At 51.9% G+C, this 14,205-nt stretch overlaps 1 gene segment (V, D, J or C); it reads right to left on the reverse strand.

The window, feature by feature from the left end:
• Nucleotides 1-13,662: 13,662 nt before the first annotated feature.
• Nucleotides 13,663-14,106, reverse strand: LOC138401793 (immunoglobulin lambda variable 3-19-like). The segment is given in 2 exon segments: nucleotides 13,663-13,916; nucleotides 14,061-14,106. Coding segments are annotated over 2 exon segments (300 nt in total).
• Nucleotides 14,107-14,205: the final 99 nt, after the last annotated feature.

The raw sequence follows: 14,205 nt of genomic DNA on the forward strand, positions 1-14,205 counted from the left end.
CTCTTTAACACTTTCAATCAATCCTCTACCCAATAAACAAATGGAATATAATTATAGTCCTGCTTTTACATCCCTGCCCCAAATGTCTACCATCCATGCAATTTCAGGGCCACTTTGTACTGATAACCTTTCTGCTCACTATACCCCATATTTTCTTGCTTCTGTAACCCCAATAAATGACTGAGGCAAAACTTCTATCAATGGAGGTTTATTAAGCCAATACTACGAGGACACTCCCCCCAAACCAGAAACCTACAGACAAGCTATCACTGTTTTCCCTAAGGAGAGGTTGGAAGCTTTGGCATTTTAAAGGCTTCCAGACAGAAGGGGGAAGGCAAGGGGAAGGGGCTAAAGGGAGAGAGTTTGCATTCTTGTGAGGCCCAAGAAATCTACATCTTACATGAGGAAGGGAGTGAAGGAATCAGCAATTATCTAGCTGTCCCTGGAGAGGCGGAAGGATGTCTGGTTCTGTCTTCCTGTTCCCTCCACTGTCCGTGGATGTTCTTTTCCCTGGCAGGAGTTTCCTCCCACACACGAGCTCTTTCGTGCTGTGAATATTCGCGGGCTGCAGAGTCCTCTCTTCCCTCCAGACTGTTTGACACTTTCCCCTGGGACTGTGTATTGTTTGTTTTCTAGTTTTTGAATTCCCGGCAGTCACACTCAGAGGGAGAATTTCGTGCAGCAGGTCGGGATGTTCCCAGGAGAGAAGTGAGGGGGCACGACTGGGCCCGGGTTGCAGCTGTGCACTCAGCTGGGAGGCACTTCAAGGTCACCCTAAATTAAGACCCGACACTGGGATCTGGGCATCAGGCAGTCACTGCTCCTGAACCGCACCAGAAGGGGGCCTATTGGGGGAGGCGGTCCCTTGCACTCATGGCATTTTCCGGGGGGGAGCAGCTGTGATACACCAGGCTCCCAGCCCATCGTGTGGCTGGGCGGGTGGGTAAGCCCCGAAAGGGGGGTCTGGGCGGACACCACAGTGCCCACTGCGATGGGCTTCCCTGTTGAGAGTAGCAGGAGCCGTGAGAGCTGGGCTGGAGGGCGTCAGTCAGACATGAGCGGTTCAGAGGGACAATGTGTGTTATCTGGGCCACAGAGTAGAGGCAGTGGCTTCAGCTCAGGCGCCACACATAAGGACATCCAGGCACCTTGACCACTCAGTGGGTATCTCCCTCTGACTGGCCTTCCTTCAAGTCATCTTAAGCCAAGTCCCGCCGTGGACCAGACAACACCAGGACAGCCTGGTCCTGCCAGCCCCAGACCCACCCCTGACCCTCCCTCTGCTGAGCCTTCCTGGAGGGCTGGAGGGACGGGCAGCCTGGGGGTCTCAGATCTGGGTGAACTGGGCCAGCCCTGCTCACCACTGTGACCAAAGTCCTCTTCAGGCTGGAGGGAGAGGGTGACACAGATGAGGAGGGGTTTGTGTCTCACTTCCCCATCTGCCTGTGTCACTGTGGGATTATAACCACTGCTCTCCCATGTGTGACAGTAATAGCCTCGTCCCCAACCTGGGTGTCGGTGATGGTCAGCGTGGCCGTGGTCCCCAAGATGGAGCCAGAGAATCGCTCAGGGATCCCTGAGTGCCGGTAGGTGTTGTCATAGATGAGCAGCACAGGGGACTGGCCTGGCTTCTGCTGGTACCAGTGAGCATAATAACTACTTATGCCATCACCCTGGCAGGTGATGCTGGCTGTCTGTCCCAAGGCCACAGACACTGCAGGCACCTGAGTCACCTCAGAGGAGGCCACAGAACCTGCAAGGGAGCACAGGACAGGTGAGTCTGAGGGTGAAAGTGTCATTCCCAGAGGGCCCCACACCCTGCAGCATCCCCTGTGCTGAGCTGAAGGTCAGGGCCAGGCTGATCCCTGGTGCTGTGGGGCTGAGCCTGGGGCAGCACCTGTGCAGAGAGTGAGGAGGGGGAGCAGGAGAGGGGTCCAGGCCATGGTGACACCCCAGAGCTCTGCCTCTGAGCCCACAGCTGGGCAGGGACCTGCAGGGCTGTCTTATCACAGGAGGGGAGTCTCTTCATGCAAATCTACTTCCCTATTTCTTGTGGCTTACTGGTGAGCAGAGGATGGAAATCTGCATTTTCCAGTGTGACCTAGACCTTGTCTAAGCCCTGAGCCTGAGGGCCTCATGCTGGAAAATTCTCATGTTTATTAAAGGGCCACGTTGGTGTCAAGAATGCAGAGTGGTTTGCACCTCATAGAAGGGCCTGGAAGGAAGCATCAGTCATGCCCTTTACACCTGAGCTCTACCAGGGGACTTGGAGCTCTTCAGGTCCCCAAACCAAGGCCCACAGTGCCCCTTGGTGCCCACAGGAGAAATGCCACCCTACATGTGTCACTAGATCATACACAATGACTACTTCTGAGCACTTACTATGTGCCACATGCACTGGTGAGTGACTTACAAGTGTGACCTCAGGAAGATTTTCACAGTGTGGGAGAGGAGGACTAGGAGCCCTGTGCCCAGGCCCAACCTTCATTAGTGATCAATGTTGGGAGGTGAAATGTTTCTCCCCAGGTCCCCCAGACAGCAGAGAGTGGAGTCAGGATCCCTCCAGGAGACTCACCTGGGAGCCTGACCTTCCACCCTCCCTGCTCTGCCCCCCACCCGAGCCCAGACTCCTGTTTCCCCCTCATCCCAGGCCTCAGGGTCCCTCTAGATGTCCTTTGCTAGTGCTGCCACCACAGAGTACCAAAGACCCAGTGGCCTAAACAGCAGAAACTCATTTTCTGGCAGTTCTCAATCTGGAATCCAAGACAACAATGTCAGTAGGTTGGTTTCTCCTGAGGCCTCTGTCCTTGGCTTGCAAGGGTTGACCTCCTTGCTGTGTCCTCACAGGGTCTCTGGTCTGCATGGTCATCCCTGCCGTCTCATTTCTGTGTGTCCGAATTTTCTCCTCTTAAGAAGACACCTGTCAGATTGGATCAGGACCCACCATAATGTCCTCATTTTCACTTAATCACCTCTTTAAAGACCTTGTCTCCGAATTCAGTCCCACACTGTGGGTAGGAGCTTCATCATATGACTGTGAAGGGGACACAATTCACCAGTAACCTTCCACCCTGTTGACTCCCAAAACTCCTGTGTTTCTCACTTGTGAAATACACGCACCCCACCCCAACACCCCAAATCCTCCACTAACTCAGCATCCACGGTGACTCCCAAATATCATCCAAATATAGCCCAAATCAAGTGCAGGTAGGTCTCCTGGTCTGATTCCCCTGAGGCTTTTTATAATAACAGCTTTGTGGAGTTTCACCTGCTCTCCCTGTTGTCATCTGAGTGTTCAGAGAAGTCAAAGCTCCCACTACATTTGCTAAAATCGAAAGACACGGAGCAAGAAGTATCAGCAACGTGTGTGAGTTAGATGTGGGCTCATCGTATGTGTCCACTCCTGAAATCATGTACAGTAATAATTTAAATGCTTATGAACTAGTTTTTAATAAGCGGTAGCCAGGGGGTACCTTTACGAGTCTATGGAAGAGAGCCATAGCTGATACTGAAAATGGAATTAAAAATGACAAACCTAAATTTATTGAAGAGCATAATATGGCCCAATTAACTAAGATAAATTCTAGACAGAAATGGTATTGTTAAAAAAAAAAAAAAGAAAGAAATGGCATAGTCAAAAGAAAAGGAATCTCCCATATGCATATTAAACTGTGAATTCCAAATCTAGCCTTGGGTACTACCAAGGTGATGTGTAAATACCAAACCTAAGGATAATAACTGCACCCAGGGTGTGCCCCTCTTGGAGGCCAGGGAGCAGGGCTTCTGTCCCCTGCACTAGTCACTGTAGGCTGTGGGCGGTGGGGGTCGGAAAACCAGACACAACGACAAGAGGCAGCTTCAGTTGAGAGCCCCCAGCTCACCTCAGGGAAGGCTGCTGCGTGTGACAAGGGTGCAGCAGCTGGACAATGGCACCGACAGCACAGTAAGTATTTTTGGATCAACAAATAAATATGTCAAAAGTGGAAGTTGAGGCCTTGGTCAAGGGTCAGACTAAGCAGGGGTGCACAGCTGGGACAGAGTCACCCCAGGGCTGAAGGAGGACAGACACCTCCCCCACCATGACAGGCTGATCCTGGAGCCTTCCCACCTCCACGCTGTGCACGGTCTCCTTTATCCCTTGTGGGGGCCAGAAAACAGAGTGTGACTTTGTGGAAGAGAAATTGCTCAGGGCAAGAAGGGCCATGAGGTCCCACGCCAGCAGCAGTGGGACATGTGGCTCTGAATAAGGAGGTGACAGGTGGCGCACCTTTTCAGACATGTGTCTGGCAGGAAGCCAAGTCCCAGTGAGCGGGAGAAGCCCGTGCGCCCTGTGTTAGGGAGCAGCCAGTCTCATTCTGCAGGCAGGTGCCCATCACGGCAAGGCCAGGGCTGCACAGCCCTCCTGGGGGGTCAGCGGGGACCTGCAGTGGCGTCTGCACACAGGGGACCGGCAGGCGTAGAGGGGATGCTTCCGTTCCCTGCTCCAGGACGCTCAGACAGCCAGAGAATCCGCCTTCAGCTGGTTGCCCAGCGCCCTGTCAGCTGTGCCCACATAGTGTTTGGGCAACACAGTCACTGGGGAGCAAATGGGCAAGAGACACTTTGGACTTGAGTCTATTTCCTCGTGTTCTGAGATTTTCATTCCATTATGATTTAGAGACATGAGATAGCATCGGTGTCAGGAAGAAGTAATTTGCCAATTTTTATCATCAACGAAACCTCCCAAATTGTGTCAAAACTTGTGCAGATGTTTTCAAATTATTCTTAACAAGCATATTAGGATAGCCTTGATTTTGTGTGTCTCACTAATGTGCTTTTTATTTATTTATTTATTTTATTTTATTTTTTTTTGTGAGACAGAGTCTCATTCTGTCACACTGGCTAGAGTGCTGTGGCGTCAGCCTGACTCACAGCAACCTCAAACTCCTGGGCTTAAGGGATCCCTCTGCCTCAGCCTCCCGAGTAGCTGGGACTACAGGCATGTGCCACCATGCCCGGCTAATTTTTTCTATATACATTTTTAGTTGGCCAGATCATTTCTTTCTGTTTTTGGTAGAGACGGGGTCTTGCTCTTGCTCAGGCTGGTCTCGAACTCCTGAGTCAAACGATCCACCCGCCTCGGCCTCCTAGCGTGCTAGGATTACAGGCGTGAGCCACCGCGCCCGGCCTCACCAATGTGCTGTTTAAAGGTCCCCCATGTAATGCTCAGGGCCATGCATTTGGGACTGAGTCTGAGGACAGGGGCAAGGAAGGATCTGTGCGAGGACGCAGAAGTCATCTTGCTCAGATTGTCACCCACAGACCCATGAAGCTGCCCACACATAACAGAAACTGCATTTCTTACCCTGAAAGCTCCACGTTGCTGTAATCAGGGGTAATATTTGACATTTCCAACCAGGAGGGGTGGTTGTGACTTCTGACCATTTGTAGAGCTATTGTCTGGTCATTAGTCATGAAAAAGTTGTCTCATCTTACCAGAATACAAGAAAGATTATAAAGGAAGCTGCATAGTCAATAGAATAAACAGGGATAGCGCAAGAAAATTGTACAGGTAGAGAGAAAGCCCAGTCATTCCCATAATGGCCAGGAGGGCAGGCATGTTACAGAGGCTACTTCAAGAGAGGAAACACTTTCCTTACGCTGCACTGCACAGATTAGCAGCTGCAGGTATAGTGAACGCAGAGTCTAGAAATGTATTTGGTGAAGAGTCTCCATACTGTGCCTGAGCTTTGATCAATTACACATAGAAAGACAAAGAAATCTGTTTAAATATGGAAAGATCTGTTAAAGAGAAATAATTACTGAGTTTCACACTTGCATGTGATGTGGAAGACATGGTCCTCAACTAGCCAGGGGTTAAGAAACAAAAAAGAAAAAGCAAAAAAAAAAAAAAAAATCATACTAACAATAATAATCAAAGTTATCCAAAAGACAATTTTGAAAGGAAAAGTTTGAAGACAGGCCAAGTTCAAACTTCTTTTGGGAAAACTCAACTACCTTTGAGTTGTTTGACAGCCAGAGAGATGGAGCTGCCAAGATGGCTCAGGTCCCTGGGCAGTGTCCTCTGTCCTGTTCCTCAGGGAACCCCCTTCTCCCCACCCCTCCCAGACAGGCTGGGGCAGCCCCAGGGCCCCATGGACCCCTCCTTCTGACTTCCAGATGCTGCCCCCGCTGGGAGCTGTCCCTTTTCCCTGAGCTCACCTACATCTGCCAAAGAGGTCAGGGACAGGGGCTGGTCCCCTCAGACCAGGGCCTGGACCCCCCCTGCTCTGGCCTTTCAGTGCAGCGCCCCCCCCCCCCCCCCCCCCGCCCCCTCGACAGCTTGGCTGCAGCTTCCTGAGCAACCTGAGCCCGGACTATGCAACCAGCTGCTCTCAAGTTCTTGAGGCCCCAAACTAATAGATCCCAAATATTTGTTCCCTTAACATGGGAACCTTTAGGAATAATATTCATGCAGCAGTAGACAGCTAATGCACATTTTAAAATAAAGTTTTCCCTGTGTATTTAAGGCATATACCATTATGTTATAGCACATATCTATAGTAAAATGCTGACTTTGTTTTTAATATAAACTATTTAATTGAAATTTTTGAATTCTAAACATTAATAATGGCTATGTTTAAAAACTGGTTCACAAATTTTAGAAAATTTAAATATTGCATCCAGTTCATCTAATATTTTTTTAAATTACTTCTCACAGATAGTAGACTAAGCAGGATTGCACCTAGAAAGTTACTATCTCCGTGGAAATTAGATGTGTTCGATGTCAATGGGGAAGGGGTCACTCAAGGTGACTCTTTCCTGCGGGGCCATTTGGAAAGTGCCATCCTATGGGGACACAGTGCACCTGTGGTTGTTTCCAGGACAGGAGTTCAGTGCTGTGAGGGGAGGGGCAATGGTGACAGAGCACAGACTGTGTCACTCAGACTCTCCCCGGAGCAGCAGTCTGAGGTTTTGGAGCAAAGAGGAAGGACAAGAAGAAAAAATCAACATCTTCCCCTTGTCTTTATCGCTCCAAAGTACCTTCAGGCCTTGTCCCAGGGGAACCTGCTTCAGTACAGACGTGCCGAGCATGAGCCCAGCAGGGAGGGCCACCTGCACTAGAGCCTGGTGGAAACCAGGTTGGGTAAGACGCCGTTTCTGGAGACGTCACTAATGACTCCTCTCCAGGCTGGTCCTCATGGGGTGGGAGACGGGGAGGCGTTTAGGGTGAGGATTTCTCCAAACAGCAGGGGCTGCCCCCAGCAGGCAGCTCCTTGTCACAGAGCCCCCGCCTTTGCAGAGCTGGAGACAGTTGCACATGTGGGACCACGTCACACAGGGAAGGGGAAGCTGTCATTGTCCTAGATGGTCAACCAGAGAGCAGGTTGGACTTTAGGGAGGGAGAGGAGGGGCTGGGAGGGGAGGGACTCCCCAGGCGTGTGGCCTGCAGCCCCCTCTGCACAGGGAGGGGAAGCGTCTTCAGAGCAGGAGGGGCTGCGAGCTCAGGGCAGGTTTTGGTCTCACTTCCCCAGGAACTTGCACCACTGTGGAGAGTGTCACCACTCCTATACGAGCTGCAGTAATAGTCAGCCTCGTCCTCAGTGCGGAGCCCTGAGATGGTCAGGGAGGCCGTGTTGCCAGACTTGGAGCCAGAGAAGCGATCAGGGATCCCAGAAGGCCGGTTACTGACCTCATAAATCAGGAGTTTGGGGGCTGTGCCCGGGTGCTGTTGGTACCAGGAGACATAGTTATAACTCCCAATGTCACTGCTGGTTCCAGCACAGGAGATGGTGACCGTCTGTCCCGGAGTCCCGGACACGGAGGGAGGCTGGGTGAGGGCAGACTGGGCCCCGGACCCTGGAAAGAGGGAGAAACACACTCTGGTGAGTCAGTGCGGGGCCCCAGGGGGGACTGAGGAGCAGCAGACCAAGGGTCAGCCCAGAGGTCACCGAGGCCCCTTCCCTGGAGGTGTCACCTGTGCCCTGAGTGAGGAGGGAGAGGAGGAGCAGAGCCCAGGCCATGGTGGAGACGCCCCAGAGCGCTGCCCCTGAGCCCAGCGCTGGGCCTGCTCCAGCCTCTCTTATCCCTGCTCAGAGGAGGAGCCTCCATGCAAATCCGCATCCTGCCCGCCCTGCCCTGGGCCTGCACTCGGGGACTTCTGGGTCCCTGGCCAGCAGGGCTCAGCTGAGGGGACTGAAATTCACAGTTTGCATATTCTGATATCAGGAACTTGATTTCTTTATACTGATTTGCATGGGACAGATAGAGCTGCTGAAGTCCCTCAGCCTAGTGAGCTCCTGGCCTTTCAATGTCTGTGCTGTGATGTGACTATGACTCTGTGGCCCTCCCAGGCCTGGGCACGCCCTGCAGTGCCCTCTGCTGGGCACCCACCTCCTGGGTCTCTCTGTGGATAGGAAACGGGGCCCCCACCCCGTGGAGACACCTGCTGTGCTGTTGGTCTCAGGTCTCCCCAGCTGCAGCCCTGTCCCCACCCCACCCCCACCCTGTGTGCTGAAGCATCTGCACCGAGTCCCTCAAGCACATCAGTCACCCCCAGGCCACCCACCCACAGGCCCCACGGAGCACCCAGGGGCACCTGGGGGAGGAATCCCGTGGAGGGACCTGGACTCGCAGAACCGGCCGCCACCCTGACTTGGAGTCTGCTGCTCTCAATCCTGCCGTTACCACCTGTGAGCAGGTGACTTTTCCCTTCTGGGCCTCCGGTTCTCAGCCTGAGAAATGAGGACACGAAGTCCCCTCTGCACCGTCCATGAGCCACGGAGATGTGACCAGAGTGAGACAGGGCGAGCTGGTAACAGACATTGCTGTGTGCACCACGGTGACAGTCACCAGGAATCTCTGACTTGTTGAAAGGTTTAATTCCATTTTACTGAGATTCATGTTATAGGGTCACTGGGATGTTTGTTTCCTGCTTTCTCGGTTTCCCCATCTCAGGGCACCCTCGGGCACCACCCAGCTGACCTCTGTCCCCCCTGAGATGCTGAGAAGGCACCGACGATCCAGGAACACGTGTGTGTGTTGGTTCCCTCAAAGCTTCTCAACGTGCTCAGCTTCTCTTGTTCTCCGTGTTGCCAGTGATGAGACTCCGCTAATATTCTAAGTTAAAATGACTGCTGATGAACTCAGGTCCCGTCTCACTACTGTGACACGCAGGACCGTGTCTCCCCTCCTGGGTTCACCTGTAAAACCACGGCCCATGCACAGAGCAGCCATTCGAGGACCAGGACATGTGACACACATGTAAATGGCACCAGCATTTCAAAGACCACAGAGTCCCTGTGAGATCCCCAGTGTTTCTCTGTGTCCCCGCCCTGGGCTCAAGGCAGCCCCAAACCCGAAGGGCACAAACCTGAGAACAGACAGGAACCCACACGTGCCCTCTTGGTCAGGCTTGGGTCGGGAAAGGAGACTCCTGGTGCTCATAGTGAGTCGGGGAGATGCACGTTTTGTTTGCCTTTTTTTTCCTCTCTCTCTCCATATCCCAGACTCCCAGATATGCTTTGGGGCAGCTGCAGTGATTGTGGAGGTAACAGGAAAATTTCCTTGTTTTTTCAAGGGCTGCTCTCCCACGAGGGGAGCACAGACCCCTGTGGCAGGTCTCTCCTCTCCTCGGGCCACTGGGCCCCTGTGATGGCCTCATGAAGGAAGTTCCTGCCCTGCCAGGGAAGTAAAGTTCCAATGTTGGGATCAAAGGACCAATAAGAAATAAACCAGGGACTGGGAACACTGAGAATGTGAACAGGGACGAGCTTGGGAAAGCGACCGTGTGACTCGTGTGTGAATTCTGGCTTCACCCCCGCGCTGTGCAGGCACCGATCTGGGCTACACAGGATGCCACAGACTTTGAGCATAAATATGGTGGGTGAATCACAATTCAGGTCTCACCTAGAGCACTCAATGGTGCACACCTAGAACGGATGTAAATACCAGAGCAAAGGTTGTATTCACATAAATCAAAGTTACATGCAAAACCTCATCCACAGAAAATTTTTTGGAACTTGCAGTCTGAACTCCCCTTAGCAGTTTGCCTGTGCAAACACAACTATCAACGTACAAGGTAAAGAACCCAAAGCTTCATGACATAATATTGGATATGTTGAGGATGGAACCCAAAATTACTTGAGATGGTGAAAACCAGGACAACCTCATATGACATGGGAGAGACAATGGACAGATGATTACCCAGAGACGACACAGTTGACATTATCTGAAAAAGGCTTGAGAGCAGCTAGTATAAAAATACCCCAGGAAATAAGAGTAAACACTGTTGAAACGAATGGCAAGAAAGTTTCCAAAAATAATAAATGATATAAAAAAAGATAAAGTGGAGCTGCTAGAAAAAGAAGAAACCAAAATCAAAACTCACCACATGCTACTAAAACCAGATGAGACATTGCAGAAGAAAACATTAGGGCCTCTGAAGCCATGGCAAGAGAAACTAATGAAAGTAAAACATATAGTGAAAAAAGAACTCACCCTCCAAAGATAAAAAGGAGCAGTGATCTGTGGGATGAGTGTCGATGCCTGTTGTCCATGGTATTTAATCTTCAAGGGGGAAGACACAGAAGAAGAAATAACGGCAAAGTAACTGACCGAGCCTAGCGAAAGCGGTAACCCATGTTTCAAGCAATTCAATGAAATTGAATAACATAGATGGAAATCACGTAAGGTTTATTGCCACCAATATTCTTGTTCTGGCAAAAGTGCTTCTAGAGCCCTCTCCAGTTGCTGCTAAATTGCTAATAAAATTTTGACAATGGAAGTTAATTCCCTGAAGAGTCTCTCATAAAATTTCTTGTACTCACTCCTCTCAGGCTGCACAACATCAATTCCAAGAGTAAATTCTTCTCTGCCCATTGTGGGTGCTGGAGTCACATCACGGCATCACAGGTGACTCGTGTCCAAAGAGCCTTTGGGGCCGCAGAGAAAATGCCCCTGGGGGAATCGAGTTGCTGCCCTGGCTGTGGGTGGACACACACCTGAGTGTGATCCAGCCTGAAACTCCACTGAGCAGCAGGAAGAGTTTAGGACACACGTTTGCACACAGGGATGTCGGAAACACAGTGGGGAGAGCAACACAGACGTGGAAACAGGGAAGCAGACTGACACGTGTTAACTGCCCTTGTCCTGAGACAGCCCCTTCCCAAACCTGCAGTGACAGCACCGGAGCTGCCCTGCAGGGATGTCAGTGCACTGTGGCTGGAGCAGGGATGGGGGCGGAGTGACACTGGAAGGGGTGAGTGGAGCTGTGTGAGGGGAAGGTGGGGGTTGGGTCCTCTGCCCCTCCTAGCAGGGAGGCTGAGTCCCCGGCTCACTCCTGCCCAGGTTGGTTCTCGACAGGGGGTGACAGTCACCTCTCTGCGAGAGGCCAGGCCAGGCAGAGCAGGCAGCGTGGGCACCATGAGAGCACCGTGTGCTCACGAATGCGGAGTCCGTGACCAGCCCTCTGCACTCACCCTTCCCCGTTCCTCCCCTTTGTTGTAAGGTCAAAGTGCCCAGCCCATTTCTGAAGAAGCTGACAGTGACAGGATTCTGACAGCACTGGTGTCATCTGAAAGCCGAGATGTACCGTCCAGGGGTGTCTGACCCAGACCCTCACCTATACTCTCTGCTCTGCACCAGGCTGGCCTTGATCATGAGCCACGACCCCGTGTCCCCATCAGCCCTAAAACCCTGTCCCTCTGCACCTTCCAGGGAGGGGATCTTGGAATATTCCTCTGGAACATTCTGAGCAAAGAAACAGCAAGTGTCCATCACCCAATCCCTGGACAGGATTCCTGCCAGAGGTCAGTACCTGGCCACACGCCAGCAGTGGCAGAAGCCTGGTGGTGGGGGGTCTTTTTTCTCCCCTGTGGTCACCTGCTGCTCAGGGCTTCAGGAGGACTCTGGTCGCCTCTCGGGGAAGCTCAGCCAGACCCTGGCCTGAGTGTGTGATGGGTGTCCTGTCACGGACACGCTGTCCTCTCCTTGCCCAGCTGGCTCCCTGCTGGCACTCATTGTCCCAGATGCTCAGCACGTGCTCTTGGGTGACGCTTAGTTGACACAATGTAAAGGGAAGCGATGGAGTGATGGACCCCAAATCTGGGTCCTGGCGAGTTGCGCAGTGACATGGATGGTGTGATCTGCGCAGATGCAGGGGAGGGTGGATGCGGTCTGCATTTCATCTTCTTTCATGAACTGAAAATATTCATTCTATGCACACTTATGTAGGTATGGTACCACTCGCAATAAAATATATCAAACCTTGAAATATAATTGACATAAATTATTTTACTTTGTTAAACTGCATAGGCAGGGTCTCAGAACACATAAAAGCGGAGATAGTTTCCATGAATAGCTATAAGAAGAAGGTACAAGAGGAGGCCTCGTGCACATTTTGGAGGTGGTGGCAACCACGTCTGTCACAAGAATACGTGACCAATGAGACAGTGGAAGACAGAGACAGAGCCAGTGGCAGGCACGGCCGTTCCTGCTGCTCTGGGGAAGCTGAGGCTGAGGCCGCGGCCCCTCCCTGCCCCTGCAGCTCGTCCCCTGTGTGTCCAGACAGCGGGAGGGGAGCAGGGACGATGCCCCTCAAGGGGGTTCCGGGGAGGCCTCAGGGCGGGAGCAGAGTCAGGATTTCGCTGTCTCCAAACATCGTTCCTAACAGTGAATGTTGTATTTTTACTTGATCACGTGCAGTGCTGGGGATGGTGCGTTTCCATGACAACAGTCCTGCAAGGGTTCTCTGCCCTGGACTGTGACGGAAGAAACACGTCAGGCGTGGGCGAGCGAGCGCCAGTCAGCTGGGACCAGACACCCAACACGGGAGATCTGTGCACGGAACGTTGTTCCCTTGTAAACATGACTGAAGTCGTGATAGACGCTGCCATGTGATGAACCTCGAGAACATTTCGCCAAGTGAGAGACGCCAGGTACAAAGGGCCACCTACTGCGTGATCCACATGTGGGACACGCCCACCATAGGCACTTTCTTAGAGACAGAGAGTGGGTGGCAGGGCTCAGGGACGTGGGAAACAGGGGTGACAGGAAACGGGTGAGGTGCTTGTCTAAGGGACATCAAACGTGTTCTGGGATTAGAGAGCACTAAGCGTTGCATGTTCCTATCAGTACACTAACAACCACCGACTGATACAACTTAACATGGTGGACTTTCTGGAACAGGAATTATATTTCCCAAAAAGCAGAAAGTCCTAGTGGCTTTTTGGATGCCACAGTCTTTCAAACGATTCAGAAAATAAACACATTTTGTGTGCATGTGTGTGTGTGTATACACATTAAAAACATGTACAGACACATAGACAACAACATATATGCATACAGGACACATATTCACAAAAACATATGCCCATATATAGATAGGTAGATAGATATACACAGAGGGAAAGAGAATAAAATCCATTTATGACAAAATGTTAAAAGTAGGTGATTCTGGCACTGGGTTACTCAGGAGTCTTTCATATTATTTTTTTCAAATTTTCTTTAAACATGTAGTTATTTCAAATTAAAATGATATCACAGAATAAAGCATATGAGACCCTAAGATTAGTAGTGAGGTGCCTGAGTGAGCTCACAGGGGGTTTTGGTCTCACTTCCCCGTGAACTTGGACCACTGTGGAAAGTGTTACTTCCTGTATATGAGCTGCAGTAATAGTCAGCCTAGTCCTCAGCCTGGGCCCCGCTGATGGTCAGGGTGGCCGTGTTCCCTGATCTGGAGCCAGAGAATCGCTCAGGGATCCCTGAGGGCCGGTTGCTGCTACGATAGATGACCAGCACAGGGGCCTGGCCTGGCTTCTGCTGGTACCAGTGTGCATAATAGCTACTTATGCCATCTCCCTGGCAGGTGATGCTGGCCGTCTGTCCCAAGGCCACAGACACTGCAGGCACCTGAGTCAGCTGAGAGGCCACAGAACCTGCAAGAGAGGACAGGAGAGGTGAGTCTGAGGGTGAGGGTCTCCTTCCCAGAGGACCCCACACCCTGCAGCATCCCCTGTGCTGAGCTGAAGGTCAGGGCCAGGCTGATCCCTGGTGCTGTGGGGCTGAGCCTGGGGCAGCACCTGTGCAGAGAGTGAGGAGGGGGAGCAGGAGAGGGGTCCAGGCCATGGTGACACCCCAGAGCTCTGCCTCTGAGCCCACAGCTGGGCAGGGACCTGCAGGGCTGTCTTATCACAGGAGGGGAGTCTCTTCATGCAAATCTACTTC

This window comes from Eulemur rufifrons, chromosome 21 (assembly GCF_041146395.1).
Source record: "Eulemur rufifrons isolate Redbay chromosome 21, OSU_ERuf_1, whole genome shotgun sequence".
NCBI classification, from domain to species: Eukaryota; Metazoa; Chordata; class Mammalia; order Primates; family Lemuridae; genus Eulemur; species Eulemur rufifrons.